This window comes from Athalia rosae, chromosome 7, assembly GCF_917208135.1.
Source record: "Athalia rosae chromosome 7, iyAthRosa1.1, whole genome shotgun sequence".
Taxonomy (NCBI): domain Eukaryota; kingdom Metazoa; phylum Arthropoda; class Insecta; order Hymenoptera; family Athaliidae; genus Athalia; species Athalia rosae.
Genome location: NC_064032.1, coordinates 5,418,414 through 5,435,528, shown reverse-complemented (window position 1 = coordinate 5,435,528; position 17,115 = coordinate 5,418,414). Strand labels below are relative to the sequence as shown.

Below are 17,115 nucleotides of genomic sequence, written 5' to 3'. Positions count from 1 at the left end.
TCATATACGTACTACAATGACAAACTTCATAACATATACATATGTATGTTCGGGGGCACGCAAACGTTTGGCATAATGATCGTTGACTGAAATTTTTCGATGATAAGCTTCCGGTGGTTTGATTTTCGCGGCATGCGAATAAGTACGGAACGCCCGGAGCCGAACCGATAGCGGCACATGCGCAGTGATGAACTTCGTGCCTTATACTGCTGCCGATCAAGTAAAATTAACTAATTGAAAATTTATTTTCATTATTTCACAATAATTCGTATCGGGTGCTGGTCACGCGAACGACGCGCAAACGATCGGCGTCGCGATTGCTATTGAATTTCTAAAGCAGTTGGGACTTGACTCAATAGAGTTATACCTTCTGGAATTAGAGAAAAAAAAGAAAAAAATTTCTAAAGCTCTTAGCGAAATTTCATATTTGGAAATGGGGTACTGAAATTCTGCACCCCACTTTTATCTTCAATTTTGTCAAAAACAAGCAAACGTGCAAATGTTTTATCTCGATTTTCTTTATAATTGAGCCCACGCGCGAACGATTAAACGTTTTTTCATGGTATTCGGGTCGATTTGGGTACCAACTTTATCAACTTTATTGAAACGGTAAATATGCATCTAAAAGCAATTAAAATGAGCTCATCTTACAATTCGGAATAAAACTTTCATTCGTACGAATAATTCAGCGATTCATAGAATTTAAAGCAGTAGTGCCAGTTTGCTACACAATTTAGCCAAACGTTAAGTAGGTTATATTTTTGTGCTAATCCTCACGTCATAGAGATTAACAAATCTGCAGACTTTGGTTGGTTCATCTTTTGTAGCGTCGAAAATTGAAACATACCCATAATGTCAGCACGCAGCAAGAAAAATAAAGGAAAATTTGTGGAGCGTCGAAAGCGTCAATCCGTTGGAAAGGAAGAAAGATATCGTCAGGAAGGAGACGGATCCGATACAGAAGATGCTTCAGGTTAGGAAAAATCTGAACTCTTTTGCATTTATGCAACTATAGTTTCTTGGTCAATTAAATCCGGACTATGTCCCAAATTTCCCTTAATTTTCCTATTCCAGAAAAGGACAAATGTCCGATTTCGTTTCCTGTTGCTATGTGGGATCTCGAACACTGCGACCCAAAAAAATGTTCCGGTCGAAAACTAGCGAGGCATGGTCTCGTGGAAACCTTGAGGCTAGGCGCCAGATTTTCCGGGCTGGTATTAACGCCAGTTGGTAAGAAGGTATTTTATGCTCCGTCACTACCGTTTGGATCCCTTCCGCTTTACTTTTTGTTTATAAATTATTTCATATTTTCTTACATCTTAGTTTATGTTCAATATTATATTTAATGACTAAACCTCCTTTGTGCGTTGTATATTTTGTCAGTTGATTTTTAAATTCATACAAAACCTGTTCCAGATCAGACCGTACATCAAAGTTATTCTTGATTACAGTGCGTAAGTCCGGTCGACAAAGAAATTGTGGAAGAGCACGGTTGCGCAGTAGTCGACTGCAGCTGGGCAAGATTGGATGACACCCCTTTTGCTAGAATGCGAACTCCATATCCACGGTTGTTGCCATTTTTGGTTGCAGCAAACCCCATAAATTATGGAAAACCCTGTCAATTGAGCTGTGTCGAAGCTATCGCGGCGACGTTGATCATAACTGGATTTCCAGAGGAGGCGGCGTACTATCTTGGAAAATTCTCCTGGGGTCACGCGTTCATGGAGTTGAACTCCGAGCTCCTGGAAAAATATTCCCTCTGTAAGGACAGCGAAGAAGTTATAATGGTACAGAACAAATTCTTGGAAGATGCCAGACGGGAAAAATTTCAGAAAAGTTGTAAGTTTCCCTGAGATACCATTCTTATTTCGCATTCCTACCATTTGAGATTCCACTAGATTAATCCAAATTACAGCTATACCAGATCTTCCCCCGTGCGAGACTGAGTCCGAAGAAGAAACGGAAGATGCTGGCTCAGCAATGACCCCAAAGTTGACAGAAGTTTAAAAAAAAAGATTCGCCCTAAATTATACATATGTGAATAACACGATTTAAAATGAGATAAACGCATTCCATTATTTCTGGGACAATAGCGTGAACTTGATGATTCGGCTATTGTCCACGAATCCTGAATCCTTCGTGGAAGTTTCGACGACCTGGAGGATTGCTATTATCTCCCTCTCTTCGACTAATAATTACTCTCAGAATTTGCGCTCGTTCCATTCCGCGTTGGCTAACAAGATTATAATAGTCCCAAGCTTACAATTGATCTACGGTAAACTTTCGGGATCTGAATACACGTTAGAAAAAATAGGTCCAAATTCCAGCTTTTGATATTCAAGTTCGACAGAATCGCCTCGCGGACCTGGTGGTTTAAGACGTCTTGAGGGCTTTGCGTCCCACTGCCAAGCGATCAGATTTCCGGGCAACCTGCCGATTTGAAGGTTTCTAATTTTCTCAAGTTTAAAGCCGGTGAAAGTTCACTACGCACATGCGGACGTGCGCACGAACGCACCGCTCGTAGAACGCGTTACACGCAACCGCGCGAATCAATAATAGTATACACACTACGATAATATTCTCGCATTCGACCTTTCAAGCCACCAACCACACCTTTAAAGCCGCAAATTACATTGGCCAATAGATAAGAGTTGAAATATTCTTCTAATCGGTGTAACATAAATAGTTTTTTTATCGATATGCGTACAGAGTGATATAGGCGAAAATCAGTTGATGAATAAGGTAAATACTTTGAACTCAGATAACTGTTTATCTTCACATTCAAAATGCACGATAGCTTGCAGTGGCAATAGCACTCTTCTAATTGTAAGTTCATTGACTAAGTGTAAATATTTATTTACTCTATCCACTCGCAAGAGTCCTTTGTCTCATCGGAGCTCTCGCATAGCCAGTTTATATCACTGACTGTTGTCAGTAACTAATTACACTTTTTTATTACACTTCATATTGCATTATTTCTATGTCATACTCTCTCGAAATCGAAAGAATTAAAGCCGGTTTGTTGGATCATGTTACTAAAGAAATCAGTTGCACAATTCGTTAAACAATCCATTTCGTTTTCATCCACTAAAATTAGATAATTTTCAGATTCTTTGCTACTAAATTATATGCATCTCGCAATTCTGCATCGATTATGATTATTATAACAATTATAATGAGAATATGATGTATGCTGATGTTTAATATCGAATTATCATAAGAATGTTTCACTAAATTCCTTGTGATCGAATTATGTTACGATAATTTTTTAAATCGTTTTGCCATAATATCAAATTTTTAAAAACGAATAGGGTCGGCTTACATTTCGCGCGCGAATTTCTTCGAAAAGTCTTCTGACAGATTTGACAGATGTCAAATAAAAACTAAATGAAAAAATACGGCGAATTCAATTTCTATGCAATACTATTTTTTTCTTTTTGTTTATGCCTTGGAACGGTGTAGAAAATGTGCAAGCGATATTATAGATCGGAAGACCTCTGGAATATTTATAGCAACCTTGAATGTTGTAATCTTGTTCATAATTCATTGCATTTAATGCTTTTTACACTGACTCATACAGTACCAAGAAATTATCAAAAGCCTTCGTTATCAGAAAAAGATTCGATTTTGTGAATTCAAGCTTAAAATACTTCCACTGCATTTCACCAGGTTTATTAGCAAACTTGAGCTCGTAACGTTTTTAATCTGAATACATCGACACAGTGGATGATATGAATAGACTTATGGGTTGTTTGAAACTTTGAATCCATTTTACAGAACATCCCAATTCTCTGAGAAGGATTATAAATCTCTGGGAAAGCCGACTGTAGAATGGAAGTGCAGGGTAGAGTAGCCCTAGTGACCGGAGCAGCCTCTGGAATTGGCAAAGCCTACGCCGAAGAACTTCTCAATCACGGGGCAAAGGTTTGACCATTGAAAATCGTCGATCATTATATGATAACTTATAGCTTTTCTGGTGGAAAAGAATTCAGAAAATTTGAGCTTTCTCTGATGATATCAATAGTCTAGAGATTCAGTGCTGACTTTTCAGGTATCAATATGTGATATCAATGTCGAAAATGGTGAAAAATTAGCCGAGTCTCTTGGTGCACGTCATGGAAAAAATCGTGTGATATTTTGTCCTTGCGATGTAACTGATTACCCACAATTCGAAGGTGAGTCGAGTGATTTCAGTTTAACAATTTTTTAACAATCTAATTACCCCTACTGTCCATAGCAAATGATTTCTCATCTCAATAACATGGACATATTCATTTGGATCAGTGTTATATGTTATGAGAAATATTTTCAGAATCTTTCCGGACAACAATTGCAACATTTGGACGTCTCGACATTGTCATAAACAATGCAGGAATTATGAATGATCGGTTTTGGGAACTGGAAGTTGACATCAATCTCGTAAGACTCCATATTACATCTGAAAATAATCTTGATCCAAGAAGTTTTTTGGTTACAAGCAGACGACTTGTTTGAAATTTTTTGGAGAAATAATCATATGAATTATCTTCTAGAACGGTGTGATTCGTGGTACGCTACTAGCTCAACGATTTCTTGGAACAGACAGAGGCGGACGTGGCGGTATCGTTGTTAATACAGGAAGCAATGTCAGTATCAATCCTTATGTCAGTGTTCCGATATATTCAGCTACAAAGACAGCAATAGTGGGTCTTACTCGAGCTTATGGCGTAAGTTTTGTAGCAAATATCGACTGTACAATTTTTTAAATTCTATTTCAAACAAAATTTATGAACAGGATCAGTATCACGTCGGATTGACCGGTATTAAAGTAATGGCGTTATGTCCCAGTGCCACAGAATCTAACTTGGTCCGGGATGTTAGTAAACAGTTATTCTCAACGCGTTACGAAGATGTATGGTGCAGGGATACTGCCTCATCAGTTCCTCAAAAGTAAGCAATGCAAAAATTACATCATTTTTTTATTCGAACTTTAACAAAGCATCTCACTTTTGTTTCAAGTAGATAAAAGCTTGATCAGGATATTTTATTTTCCAGGGCGGAGCATGTGGCAAAAGCATTAATCCATGTTATAAGTGCAGGAAAAAGTGGTAGCGTTTGGTACGTGGAAAATGGTCAGCCACCTCGTCAACTTGCATTTTCCGATCATTAAATTGTTCGATATTCGTTCCATTGTATTATTGTATCGAGACACGTCATTGGTAGCTCATGAACGTCAAACATATGCGCATTCTTAGATGATAATATATTTGATCATTAAAAGATTGAAGAATCTAATGCTTCGTGAAAGTAACCACATATAAGTTTTCGTTCGCTCAGATAATATGTATATTCTATCGATAACTTTTCTTGGTTAAAGTTGTTAAATTTGATTGAAAAAAAAAAATTATATTAGAGCTAGAGAAAAAAATATTAAAATAGTTGAAATTAGAATGCACTGTGCTCAGGTTTGAATGTCGAAATCGATCACAGTTCTTTCAATTATCACGATTGTGTTTTATGTATCGCATATTTTTGTACAGGATTTTCACTTTTCTTAGAATTAGATTTAGTACTCGGAATTTTTTTTAAAGTGAAAATTTTTTTTTTGGCGAACACAATACACAATAAATATTTAACGCTATTGATCAATTTCGTTTTTAACTGCTGTTTGTTTTATCTCAGGAATACAGAAATGTTCTTCGGTTCATTCAGCTGTTAATCACATTTGATCAGTTATAGTCTACTGGATGTATAAGACTATGATGATCTACCATCTAGAATATAATAGTCCATAGGTACTATATTTAATAATTACATACCTGTAACTTAATATAACAAATGACGAGTTTGTTTGCATCACAATTATATCATACACATCATACACATATTCTATCGAAAAACGTTTATTTTTCGTATGATTATTTTGTACTTTTCATAACGAAACAAAAAAAAAAGCAAAAAATAAGTAACGTCACACATCAAATAAAAGTACTCATTTTTTGGGTATCATATACGCTAGATAATAGACCACCAATCGCACAAGTTTATCGCATATTGAAACAACTGCAGGAAGAAATGAAAGTTTTGCAATTTTAAACAAATTCCTAATAGGAACAATATTATACTACGCTGTAAAATACCTTCTCTCTAATAGCCTACAACTTTATTATACCGCTCAATAATACATGTAATATTAATGTCGTAGATCTATCATTCATACAAAACATGCCTATCCCATCCCAAATTGTAAGATGCTACAAATACATTGATTCTAAGCAAAAAGAGTTCATCGAGGAGCTGCGTCAGATGGTTGCAATGCAGAATATTAGTTCAAACCCCTCGGCACGAAGCTCGATTGACTCCGCTATAAAGTGGCTGCAGGCTCGGTTAGTTCACAGAGGATTCAAAGTCCAAATGAAAGACATTGGAAATTACCTTCTCGATGATCAGTTATCTGAGGTACTTTAAGTAGTGGACTTTTTTGTACTATGCCAAATTGTACAAAGATTGGGTTATAGTGAAATGTCTTCTGCTTCGATATTTGTAGAAGAAAATACCAACAGTGATTTTGGCGGCCCTGGGGAATGACAAGCATAAGAAGTGTCTTTTGTACTACTGCCATTTGGATGTATTTGAAGTACGTTCAAACAAATGGGAGACGGATCCTTTTATACTAACCGAGAAAGCTGGGAAATTGTATGGTCGAGGAACTGCAAAAATGAAGGGTCCATTGCTGAGCTTTCTCCATGCCATAGATACCTACCAAGGTTTAGAAATGGATTTGCCTGTCAACATCAAGATAATTTGCGGTAGTAGTCATTTTCTGATTTTCTGTCAATAATGGTATCATTATCATATCATGGTCATCATGGTATATCATGGTCATCATTACCTCATCAGCTATGGTTCGTCAACAGAATCCATGAACGAATGCAAAAGTGTTGGGATTCCAAAAATGTTGGAAGGACTGCAAACAGGTTTTCTGACAAATATCGATTGCATACTCATAACAGATGGTCAATGGACAGGACCGTTATATGCTTCTATTTTATATGCGTTTCGAGGCGTTTGTTATTTCAATTTAACCATCGAAGGCTTAGCAGAAAACCTGCACAGTGGCGAGTATGGAGGAGTAGTTCAAGAGCCGTTACAAGATTTATTATTCATTCTCAATCATCTGGTCAATTCGAGCGGAAAATTAACTATTCCTGGACTTGACGAAGATATGACGCAACTGACTCCTGATGAGGAGAAGATTTATTCACAACTGAAAGTGAACATGGAAGAATACAGACAAGATTCTGGTGTAAGAAAACTAGCTCACAATGCTAATTGCTCCCAAACGCTAATGCATGCATGGCGATATCCCTGTTTCAACTTACACCATATCAAAACATTACCACCATGTCCATGTCCTGAGAAATTGACCATCCCAAAAAATGTTTGTGCTAGATTCTCTACTCGGTAAGAGATCTATTAGTGCACCTCATTGTGTACTCCTTACTTATATGTATGTTTATTACCTGTTGATAAGAATCGTTCCCTATCAAACTCCGGAAAAAGTATGCAGACTGATTTGCAATCATCTCAACACTCTATTGAACCAACGGAATAGTCCAAACAAGGTAAGACTCCAGATGGAAGACTCGTCAAACCCTTGGATAGAAGATCACAAACACTGGAATTATGAAGCGGCAAAGACCGCGACTCAACAGGTATTGGACTCAATTCTTCGTTTCATTAAAGCACCGCAATGTCTTTCTTTTCCTTTATACTACGATTCCTTAAAATCATATAAACAGGTCTACAAGGATCAAGCAAATTTGGTTCGTGATGGAAAGGCATACCCACCAGTGTTGGATTTGCAAGCAATAATGCCTAAGACTAACATTCTTCTATTACCCCTGGTAGACAGTGGATCAAATATACACAAAGAAAAAGAGAATATTTCACTTAGGTGCTATATAGAAGGTACAAAACTGTTAACAAGTTATTTTTATTATTTGGGTGTCGCTTGATCAGAAATAAGAAACGACCATTACATTATATTGATTAAACCGTAATGCTACAGATAGTTCCATTGGCTCAAAAAATTAACAACTAACAGCTAAGATATAATTTAATCTCACATTAAACGAAAATTGAATAGCTAAATAAGGTTTAATCAGAATTTTGAACATAATTCTTACTACGAATTTAAAACTATATGTGTACTGTGGTCATAGATGGATCATGTGAGTGTCCTTAGAAATTTTCGGTTATAAAATATGCTTGACTTAATTACCAACATGCGATACAGATGTAATTTCAAGCATCTGCCTTATGCTCATTGCATCAAAATATACACTTTACAATAATTAAAAGATATCTTGATCTTAGTTCGCTGAATACCAAGGAGCACCTTTGGGTACAATAAAAAAAAAAAAAAAAAAAAGAATAGATACTTGTTATTTTCTACTTTGTATACTTCTTCCTTGATAAGTAACAAGTTGACCACGTCAACATAATTTAAAATTTCATAACTCAGTCGTAGTACAAAATACATAATAATATATGTACACTTGTTTTGAACTTCACTATACATTATGCTGACTCTACAGGAATAGAATTTCTGTAGATCTTTTAATTCAGCCTAACGTTTTGAATGTCGTCATGACACGTAGAGAACCAGATGTACTCTTAGCAGGTAAGTTAATTCATAATCAACGAAATCTATGGGATTCTTTCTCTATCTAGACGCTCAAAAATGTGTTCCCCTAACTCGCAGGAGTTCAAATCCTCTGTATCGTTATTTTCTTCAAAAATGTCTTGAACTGTACCTGTCACTTCCGATTCCCCGGATTCATTTGTTCGAGATATTCCTAAATCTACTGGGCTACTTTCAACTTTCATATGTGCAGGACGTTCTTGAGGGGTTTCTTCATCTCCTGAATCGTCCCCCGTAATATTATCTTTTTGGAAACGTCTACGCAAGGTCCTCAAAGATGGCAAAGGAAAATCGTAACTCAGCAATTTCATGTATGTTTTCATTCCACAAGTTTTCTTTATATCCATAGCCATGTTTAACGCAGACTCAGAGAATTCATGCTTAGCATTGTCGATCATTAGCTTTTTGAAGTGGCTTTGTTTTTCGTCCAATGCCTTTTGTCTTTTAATCAACGTTTGCATACTCAACATTTTCCTTTTATAGGTGTTGGCATTTTTTTCAGCCCTGTCTAAAAACTTTGACGCTTTCTCCAGCTTCCAGTTCAACTCCTTTATCCGATCATCTTTTTGCTTAGATTGATAAATCATTTTTTTATCAAGGGACTCTGTTCTCAGTTTATGCATTAATTGTTTGTTCGTTTCCTCCAATTGGTTAACTTTGTGGGTTAAATTTATGATTGCCTTTTGTTTAATTTCTACATCTTTTTTGGAGTCAGCTCCATCCTGCATTGGATTATGCAATTTTTTTTGCAACTTTCCCCTCAACATCTGAATTTCCTTGTTTTTCACTTGTAGCTCCAAATTTAAATTCACCAATTTAGATTCCAGGCCTTGGTATGTTATCAATTGATTCGTTAGCTTTTCTATCACCTCCTGCTGAGTGTTTATTTTTTGCTTTGATTTTCTAGATTGATTCCAAGATTTGCTAAAATATTTTAATCGTGTCGATTGTTCGTTATCATCTTCCGAAGTCGGATGCTCTATTTTTGTATCTTTCTTTTCCAAGTTTGTATCAAACTCTTCCATATGAATGAATTCTTTATTATGCTTGAATAATGTTTTTATATCCGACGTAACTTTTTTTTGGTTGCCTTTAGAATATTTTGGTGGTAAGTTGTCGGGAACGATATATTCCTCTTCAATATCTTTACCGTCGAATTCACTCGTATGATTATCGTCTGATCTCGAGTTTCCCGTGCTTCGTTCATGGCTATTTTTAGACCCGCCAACATTGTTCTTCTCTGTATTTTCGCAACTCAACAACCAACTAGAATCAGTGTCACTATTTCTTTGCACCAGCGTATGATTCGAAGTGTTTTCCAAGCCTTCAATAATTTCATTGACATCATCTGCAACTCCGGTTACCTTGATAGTAAATTTGGACTTTTTTGTAGAGGGATCACAGTTGTCAACTCCAGATTTATCGTCTACTATCTGCCGAGGATTTTCATATGTGTAACTAACTTCACTGATTTCTCTTTCGATCGGTCTTCCAACCCGAGCGATTCCAACTATTGATGGTGATTGCTGACTATTCTTCTGTAAATTTTGCAATGTAGTTTCAAATGTATTTGCGATGGTTCTCTCAACAGACTTCATAACTTCTTCTCTAAATTTCCGTTTTCTATTCATAGCAGCTTTCATATTTGGCACAACGCTAATTTTTTCTGTGTGCAATGGCTTGTGCGAGTCTGTTTTGTTTGAAAGAGGGGCTTTGCTTTGTTCAGGGGAATCTCTTCTTTCAGCTATAACTTTTGTCATTGTTTTTTTTGTCACAGGTGCTTGGAGCCCTTGGGTCTTTTTTGGTAAATTACCGTCATGCTTGTGTCGAATTTCGTCGCCGCTTTCAGTTCCAAAAATAATTCCGACGTTCGTAGGAATCTCTTTATCCGGATGAGTATTTTTGTCAGATATTTGCGCCGAATTTTTTTCATTGGTCTTGTCAGTTTGAACTAATTTAGTATCACGAAAAAGTGGATCTTTTTCTCTAATCTTTTGACCATCACCAACGACTTTTCCGTTACATATCTGGTTTAATTTCTCTTCAATTTCGTCGTAATTATCTTTATTTTGTATTGCTTTAATTTTCGCTATCTGCTTTTTTCCAAACGAGCAAGTTTGTTGGCCAAGTGCATTTTCATCGACAGTAAACTGACCAATGTCTTCGCTATCTTTCCTTGCAATGATTATAATATTTTCATTGTCATGAATGAGTTTGCCGATTTCGCGATTTTTGTCGTCGGATACAATAATAACGTTTTCTTTCTCCAATCCCTTTAGTTCCTTCTCCGAGATCAGGTGAATCCCATGTTTGGACTTGTGGTTGGTAACTCCTTTCAAACCTTGCTGACCAGCTCGTATGAGATAGGCCTTCTTCATCTGTAGTCTGTTAGCTTTGATGCGTGCAATATGCTTTTCTATGTTTTGTTCCTCCGTATAGGCTATTTCATACTCGCAATCATCAAGGTATTCCATCATATAATCATCATTGTCAGAATCATCCGAAGGTCTGGTAGTGGTATTTTTCAGGGTATTATCTCCTTCTTCGTTTTCAAGTCGTCTTTTTTTCGGTGACTTCCTGGTTGAGGTTTCTGTGAATATCGACGGTATTGCATCCTTCCGTAACCTGAGCCTCCCATTTGCCCCCTGCTGCCATTGTTCCGGCTCAAAGTGAACGTGACACAAAAAGGAGTTCTTCGAGGGCTCCCAGTTGGCCCGACCCACTCTTTCTTTCCATTCTTGTCTTAGCTTTGGATCACGAGGGAAACATTTCATGCTGTAGCCTTTTTCGCTGCGGTTGTTGCAACCGATCGCAGCACATCCCGGCATTTTAAAGAGTCCTTTCAGGTTGCAATAGTAAAAGGATGGGGTGTCTGCGTCAAGAAGCACTCGACATGTTTGTCGCTATTTCTTTGCATATGCTTTGTTCATCAAGGATGACGCCTTAGCGCTGTATCTGAAAAGGAAAATTGATATGTGACTATCGAACCAGATTTTAATAAGTTGCGGCTGTTCATGGCTCAGATCTTTGAATACTAATCCCTTAATTTACAATAAGCATAAAGATCAGCAAAGGATTTGAGGGGTTGAAATTGACCACGTCAAACTACCAATTACCTTGAGAAGGACGCAACAGTCGTTCCAGCAGCTGTATACGTGAAACCGAATTTCGCAGTTTTATATTTGACAGTAATAGTTGTCCGGGCTATTTCCCGCGGTAACTTTTTCCAAAATTTCGGAAGTCTTTGCTAGGTTAACAATATAATAACAAGAAAATGCTATTCCGAGATGGGCGAACGAAACTTTAAGACTTTAGTTTTCGTGATTGCCGTAGCAAATGCGCTGCTCGCACTTGCTTCGAAAAATTGTCGAGTTTCTTCGATTTTTTGTGACATACGGGAGTGACTGCACCGGCTGATCGCGCGCATGTCTGACGTTTGTTCTGTTTAGTATCCCGATTTGTAGTTTAGTTTGTTTATCGGTGAAATGTGCGGCATATTTTGTTATGTTTGTCGTGCAAAGAATTATCAAGTGTCAGGTACAACAGACTCCAGGAGTGAGGAGGTATTAGATCGACTAAATAACGTTTTCCTACCTCAACATTCCGCTTTATAGAATTATAGCAACACCATTTCGAATCGACGCCAAAGTTTGCTCTGCAGATCATAAAATATCAGTGGAAATCCTGATTACAATAAAAATCCACAAGAAGTGTGATCGGTGGATTTGAAAGCAGAGACAGGTGACCCGGTGTTCGAGCAAATGTCTTTTGTGGTTTTATTCATTTTTTTTTATGATTGCATCTCATAAAACCTTTACTTCTGAAGGCTTTATTCCTCAGATCTTGATGCTCCTTCCATGAAGTCTGTTGAATGTATGAATGAATTCAAAAGATTTTCACGTATGTTCAGTGGGAAAAATGCAAGGATGCAACAAACGCCAGAGGACCAGACGGAGTGACTGATATTACTCAGCAATTGACCAAAGAATGGAATGGCCATTTTGCTGCGAGCGTGTTATGGATGCAAGGCAGTCGCCTCGTACTACAACCATGTGTAGATGTCAATGGGAACATACTGCTGTGGAATGGGGATATTTTCAATGGGAATTTGGTTAGTTTGATCGGAGTATTCATACAAACTGATTCTTCATTTTTCCATTGATTTACGTAGTCCAAAAATGTTTTTCCAGGCGAGTGACAAGGATTGCGACACTTTGACAGTGCTCAGGAATTTCAATTCATCCCAGAACGTAATCGCTACTCTCTTGAAGATCCAGGGGCCGTACAGTTTTATATATTTTGATAATCTCAACAATCGTTTATATTTTGGGAGGGATCCGTTCGGCAGACACAGTTTACTGATTAAGCTAAGTGATGATAAAGACTCGCTGACTTTGTGTTCTGTCGGAAATAAAAATATGACAAACGTTGTAGAGGTGCCAGCAATTGGAATATTTATCTGCGACTTAAACAGTGAAGAGCTCAATTTAGCTTGTTATCCATGGAAGGAGCCAAATTTGAGATTCACAGATATTATTGAGGAACTCGAAGCCAATTTGAATATGGATATCGATGTGAGAGAAACAATTGTCCAACCAGAAATTAATTTAAGCTTACATCTGGACCCAGAAATCAAAGACCTTGAATACTTGAATAATATTGATTGCAATCAAAGTTTCAACGCGATAATGCAACAATTATTAGACAATGATAAAGTACACCGTAGAGTGGAGAACATTTTGAGGCTATTAAAAAACTCTGTCGAAGTGAGAGTAAAAAAAAAGCCCAACTACTGCAGGAATTGTGTGAGGTTGCATCTGAGTGGTGAACAAGTGAATTGCAAGCATGCTAAAATTGGTATACTATTTTCCGGTGGATTAGATTCGGCTCTTTTAGCTGTTCTCGCTGATCAATTTGTGCCGGAAAATGAAGAAATTGATTTACTGAATGTGGCGTTCGAAAAAATTGTAAATCCAAATCTCAACGGTACAAAGGAAATTGAACCGGTGAACTACGATGTACCCGATAGAAAAACAGGAAGACAAACCTACGCAGAGTTGGAAAGGATTTGTCCAAATAGGAAGTGGAATTTTATCGAGGTCTGTAACAAGTCACCAAATTTGAAATACACTAGAATATTCATTTTAACGAGTATTTCAGGTGAATGTAACCCAACTAGAGCTTCGGAAATATCGTTCTTCTCACATTTGTAATCTAGTTTATCCACGGCGGACGATATTGGACGACAGTTTAGGATGTGCGGTTTGGTTTGCCAGCAAAGCCAAAGGTATTTTAACCCCAACTGGGCATCCTTATGAATCTTCGTCCAGAATACTTCTTCTTGGTATGGGAGCCGATGAATTATTCGGAGGTTATATGAGGCACAGAACAACGTTGAAACACAAAGGCTGGGGCACGTTGACGCAAGAATTAAAGGTTGAGTTAGAGAGAATCTCGGAACGAAATCTGGGACGAGATGATAGAATTGTATCCGATCATGGGAGACAGTCGAGGCTGCCTTATTTGGATGAAAATTTAGTCACATACGTTCAAAGCCTCAAACCATGGGAACGGTAATTATCAAAGCCACATAAACAGATTCTGATATCTCAAGCAGAAATAAAGATTTCCATTCTATCACAATGGCAAATCTTTGTATCAAAAACTTTTGGCCTTTTGGCTGTCGTCGACTAACGTCAATTAAATCCTTGTAGATGTTATCCAACGGATCAAATGCCCGTTGGATTGGGTGACAAGCTCCTACTGCGACTAGTCGCTCGTCGATTAGGACTTCAAAGTACTGCCAACTTTCCAAAACGAGCCTTTCAGTTTGGTTCTCGAATTGCCAATAGTAAAGAAAACGCCAAAGATATATCCGAGAGATTGTGAAATGTAGTTCAATATTGTCTCTGATTTTAATCCATGAATATATACACCATATTATCATGATATTTTCTCATTAGATGTGCATCATATCAACGACTATTTTCGCTATTTTTATTATCATGTACTCCGTTTTAATGTGAGGTGACATTATTGATCATAAGCTTACGTTGTCTGATATTTATAAAACGTTTCTCTTTGAAACTCGCTTGCTGACAAGAATATTGGACGTTTGTTTGTGTCAAGAGTACCAACATAAATAAGAAAATCATTTACAGAGAATCAAAGACGTTGTTTTTCCCGACTTATTACTAAAATGTCTTCGTAATCAATAGCTTGAGATAACAAAGGTCGCATACAGATAAATAAATATAGTTAGCTGTCAGGCTGAGTAATTCAGACGGCAAAGGCACGTTGCAGTAGTTGCAGGAGTATCAAATCTCGTACATAAAAGCTCGTTCAGCTTGTTCAAATATTGAAAAATGACAATGACAACTTTGTCAAACGATGCTGCAACCGCGAGCAGGCCTAACGTATTCTTGAGGTCCGCACCGCGAGGCACAGGAGATGAATTTAATACACTATTCACTGCAGAAGCCATTGAGTTTTTGGTGGATCTGGTCACCCATTTCGACCGCAAAGTTGATCAGCTGTATTACGCAAGGTCCATCAGAAAATACGAGCTCAAACAAAACCCTAAGATTCCAAAATTTTTTAAATCGTACGTCACCAAGAGCAAATGGGAAATTGCTCCGGTCGGTGAGTATGCTTAGTTTGAATACTAAATGTAACAAGCATGCTGACTTATCGTTGATTGCATGTTCAAAATATCAATGTTTTTCAGGAAAAAGAGCAGAGAAACGTCACGTGGACCTCGGTGATGTCAGCCCTTCAAATTTGGATCATTTCAGCACAGCGTTGCGCTGTAAAGTTGATGGCGTTCAAGTGGACTTTGACGACGGGCATTGCCCAACGTGGAAAAATCAAATAATCGGATTATACAACGTTTATAAAGCTGTTCGAAGTGAACTCCCGAATGTTCCTGCTATTTCACAAGCACCGATCCTGATGTTACGGCCTAGAGCATGGAACATGATCGAACATAACATGTCCATCAATGGTAAAGAGGTACCTGGGCCGCTACTGGACTTCGGTCTCCTAGCATTTCACAATGCAAAGATATTGTTCGAATGTGAAAGCGGTCCATATTTTTATCTCTCAAAGCTGGAGGGTGCGAGCGAAGCTAAACTATGGAATGATATTTTTGTATGGACTCAGTTTCGGCTGAGGATACCCCATGGTACGATCAAGGCTTGTGTGTTGATCGAAAATATTCTTAGCTCTTTTGAAATGGAGGACATGTTGTTCAGTCTCAAAGATCATTCGTTGGGGTTGAACTGTGGGATTTGGGATTACGCGGCATCGATAATCAACAAATTTGGAAACGAGAAATCGTTCGTATTGCCTGACAGAAATAAGTACGTCAATATGAATCGCCATTTTTTAAAGCGCTACATGGAACTTGTAGTGCAGATATGTCATAAGAGGAAGGCGCATGCGACAGGTGGTATGGCTGCGCTGTTGTTACCGGAGGATAAAAATTCCAAAAAATCCAACACCGTAGTAAGCAAAGTCTTGGAAGGTAAACTAGCTGAGATTAAAATGGGAGTTGACGGTTTCATAATATATGATGTGGGACTCGTTCCCCACGTTAATGATCTCTGGAAATATCACGGTGGACCAGATCCGAATCAGATAAGCTACCCGGGAGTGCGTACCGAAGTTTCTGTGGCTGATCTTCTCAAACTACCAACTGGTGGGATAACAGTGGACGGAGTACGGCATAATATCTCCGTGGCCATTTTATTTATTTTTCATTGGTTCCAAGGCATGGGACACTTCTCATATAAAGGAGCTGTCGAGGACTCTGCCACTGCAGAAATTTCAAGGTCACAGATTTGGCAGTGGATCAGGCACGGAGCCACGTTTGAAGATAGCGGACAGATGCTCACAAGGGAGTTGGTCCTGCGCTATTCCTCAGAGATTCTCGATGACCTGATTGCTCAATACGGGGTCAATTTTGAAACAAAACTTCAACTGTACACCGCTCGTGACTTATTTATGGACATTGTTAACCACAGAGAGTTTCCTGAATTCATTACAACCTACTTGAATGATACGCATGTATTTCGCAGATTATCCGCCAACTTGTGATTAACATTGATAAAATTGTTGAATACTTCGCTCTTGGACCGCAGAATCATTCTGGCAAAAGTATCAACGCAATACAATAAAACACGTTTCACCGGATATTCTAGAAAAATAATACAACATTGCCTTTGTTAGATATTTTTAAACCTGTCGCAGTTTGTCACCTTGAACGAACATTGACTGGAGAATAAGGACACCCTTTCGACCCTAATATTGGCTTTAAGTTTTAGTCATTAGATGGCAGCTCTCAGTCTTATTTTTTTGCCCATAGGGTGGTTATCATTCGAGATAGTATTTAGTGATTAGAGCGAGCGGAAGTTGTTCGTGAATACATT

The 17,115-nt window shown here is 37.9% G+C and overlaps 5 protein-coding genes and 1 pseudogene across 11 annotated transcripts; 5 read left to right on the top strand and 1 right to left on the bottom strand.

Moving 5' to 3' along the window:
* The first annotated feature begins 234 nt into the window (after window positions 1-234).
* LOC105684564 (18S rRNA aminocarboxypropyltransferase) lies at window positions 235-2,062 on the top strand. 3 transcript variants are annotated; one of them, XM_012398055.3, is made up of 5 exons: window positions 235-609; window positions 828-973; window positions 1,075-1,238; window positions 1,452-1,839; window positions 1,916-2,062. In XM_012398055.3, exons 2-5 carry the CDS (start codon window positions 853-855, stop codon window positions 2,005-2,007), a joined length of 765 nt encoding a protein of 254 aa, XP_012253478.1. In that variant the 5' UTR covers window positions 235-609; window positions 828-852; the 3' UTR covers window positions 2,008-2,062. The 3 variants fall into 3 exon arrangements, with proteins under 3 accessions (XP_012253478.1, XP_012253568.1, XP_048514746.1); XM_012398145.3 differs by having other exon boundaries at window positions 803-973; XM_048658789.1 differs by having other exon boundaries at window positions 235-748.
* Window positions 2,063-2,210: 148 nt separating this feature from the next.
* LOC105683258 (15-hydroxyprostaglandin dehydrogenase [NAD(+)]-like) lies at window positions 2,211-6,180 on the top strand. Of its 3 annotated transcripts, none has more exons than XM_012395774.3 (7): window positions 2,211-2,742; window positions 3,778-3,924; window positions 4,052-4,175; window positions 4,313-4,419; window positions 4,533-4,706; window positions 4,775-4,929; window positions 5,035-6,180. In XM_012395774.3, exons 2-7 carry the CDS (start codon window positions 3,832-3,834, stop codon window positions 5,147-5,149), a joined length of 768 nt encoding a protein of 255 aa, XP_012251197.2. In that variant the 5' UTR covers window positions 2,211-2,742; window positions 3,778-3,831; the 3' UTR covers window positions 5,150-6,180. The 3 variants fall into 3 exon arrangements, with proteins under 3 accessions (XP_012251197.2, XP_020712258.1, XP_048514745.1); XM_020856599.2 differs by having other exon boundaries at window positions 5,018-6,180; XM_048658788.1 differs by lacking the exon at window positions 2,211-2,742 and adding an exon at window positions 2,805-2,826.
* Window positions 6,181-6,197: 17 nt separating this feature from the next.
* On the top strand, window positions 6,198-8,521 carry LOC105692997 (annotated as a pseudogene).
* LOC105692750 lies at window positions 7,960-11,985 on the bottom strand. Its single transcript, XM_012412206.3, has 2 exons — window positions 11,803-11,985; window positions 7,960-11,641 (listed from the first exon to the last, which is right to left on the bottom strand). The coding sequence occupies exon 2, from the start codon at window positions 11,512-11,514 to the stop codon at window positions 8,692-8,694; it is 2,823 nt and encodes a 940-aa protein (XP_012267629.2). The 5' UTR covers window positions 11,515-11,641; window positions 11,803-11,985; the 3' UTR covers window positions 7,960-8,691.
* Window positions 11,986-12,007: 22 nt separating this feature from the next.
* On the top strand, window positions 12,008-15,329 carry LOC105692870 (asparagine synthetase domain-containing protein 1). Of its 3 annotated transcripts, none has more exons than XM_012412414.3 (5): window positions 12,008-12,249; window positions 12,597-12,797; window positions 12,877-13,785; window positions 13,847-14,259; window positions 14,401-15,329. In XM_012412414.3, exons 1-5 carry the CDS (start codon window positions 12,172-12,174, stop codon window positions 14,573-14,575), a joined length of 1,776 nt encoding a protein of 591 aa, XP_012267837.1. In that variant the 5' UTR covers window positions 12,008-12,171; the 3' UTR covers window positions 14,576-15,329. The 3 variants fall into 3 exon arrangements, with proteins under 3 accessions (XP_012267837.1, XP_048514730.1, XP_020712243.1); XM_048658773.1 differs by having other exon boundaries at window positions 12,579-12,797; XM_020856584.2 differs by lacking the exon at window positions 12,008-12,249 and adding an exon at window positions 12,259-12,427.
* Window positions 15,052-17,108, top strand: LOC105692931 (malate synthase-like). The gene is made up of 2 exons (XM_012412541.3): window positions 15,052-15,328; window positions 15,414-17,108. The coding sequence occupies exons 1-2, from the start codon at window positions 15,052-15,054 to the stop codon at window positions 16,781-16,783; spliced, it is 1,647 nt and encodes a 548-aa protein (XP_012267964.2). The 3' UTR covers window positions 16,784-17,108.
* The last annotated feature ends 7 nt before the right edge of the window (window positions 17,109-17,115 follow it).

Bases quoted from the DNA above. Each gene is read 5' to 3' on its own strand.
- LOC105684564 (XM_012398055.3), top strand. From the start codon at position 853: ATGTCAGCACGCAGCAAGAAAAATAAAGGAAAATTTGTGGAGCGTCGA. The intron at 974-1,074 runs GTTAGGAAAAAT...TTCCTATTCCAG, and splicing joins CGATACAGAAGATGCTTCAG to AAAAGGACAAATGTCCGATT. The intron at 1,840-1,915 runs GTAAGTTTCCCT...TCCAAATTACAG, and splicing joins GGAAAAATTTCAGAAAAGTT to CTATACCAGATCTTCCCCCG.
- LOC105683258 (XM_012395774.3), top strand. From the start codon at position 3,832: ATGGAAGTGCAGGGTAGAGTAGCCCTAGTGACCGGAGCAGCCTCTGGA. The intron at 4,707-4,774 runs GTAAGTTTTGTA...ATTTATGAACAG, and splicing joins GTCTTACTCGAGCTTATGGC to GATCAGTATCACGTCGGATT. The intron at 4,930-5,034 runs GTAAGCAATGCA...TTTATTTTCCAG, and splicing joins GCCTCATCAGTTCCTCAAAA to GGCGGAGCATGTGGCAAAAG.
- LOC105692750 (XM_012412206.3), bottom strand. From the start codon at position 11,514: ATGCCGGGATGTGCTGCGATCGGTTGCAACAACCGCAGCGAAAAAGGC.
- LOC105692870 (XM_048658773.1), top strand. From the start codon at position 12,172: ATGTGCGGCATATTTTGTTATGTTTGTCGTGCAAAGAATTATCAAGTG. The intron at 12,250-12,578 runs GTATTAGATCGA...TGAATTCAAAAG, and splicing joins CAGACTCCAGGAGTGAGGAG to ATTTTCACGTATGTTCAGTG. The intron at 13,786-13,846 runs GTCTGTAACAAG...CGAGTATTTCAG, and splicing joins GGAAGTGGAATTTTATCGAG to GTGAATGTAACCCAACTAGA.
- LOC105692931 (XM_012412541.3), top strand. From the start codon at position 15,052: ATGACAATGACAACTTTGTCAAACGATGCTGCAACCGCGAGCAGGCCT. The intron at 15,329-15,413 runs GTGAGTATGCTT...AATGTTTTTCAG, and splicing joins ATGGGAAATTGCTCCGGTCG to GAAAAAGAGCAGAGAAACGT.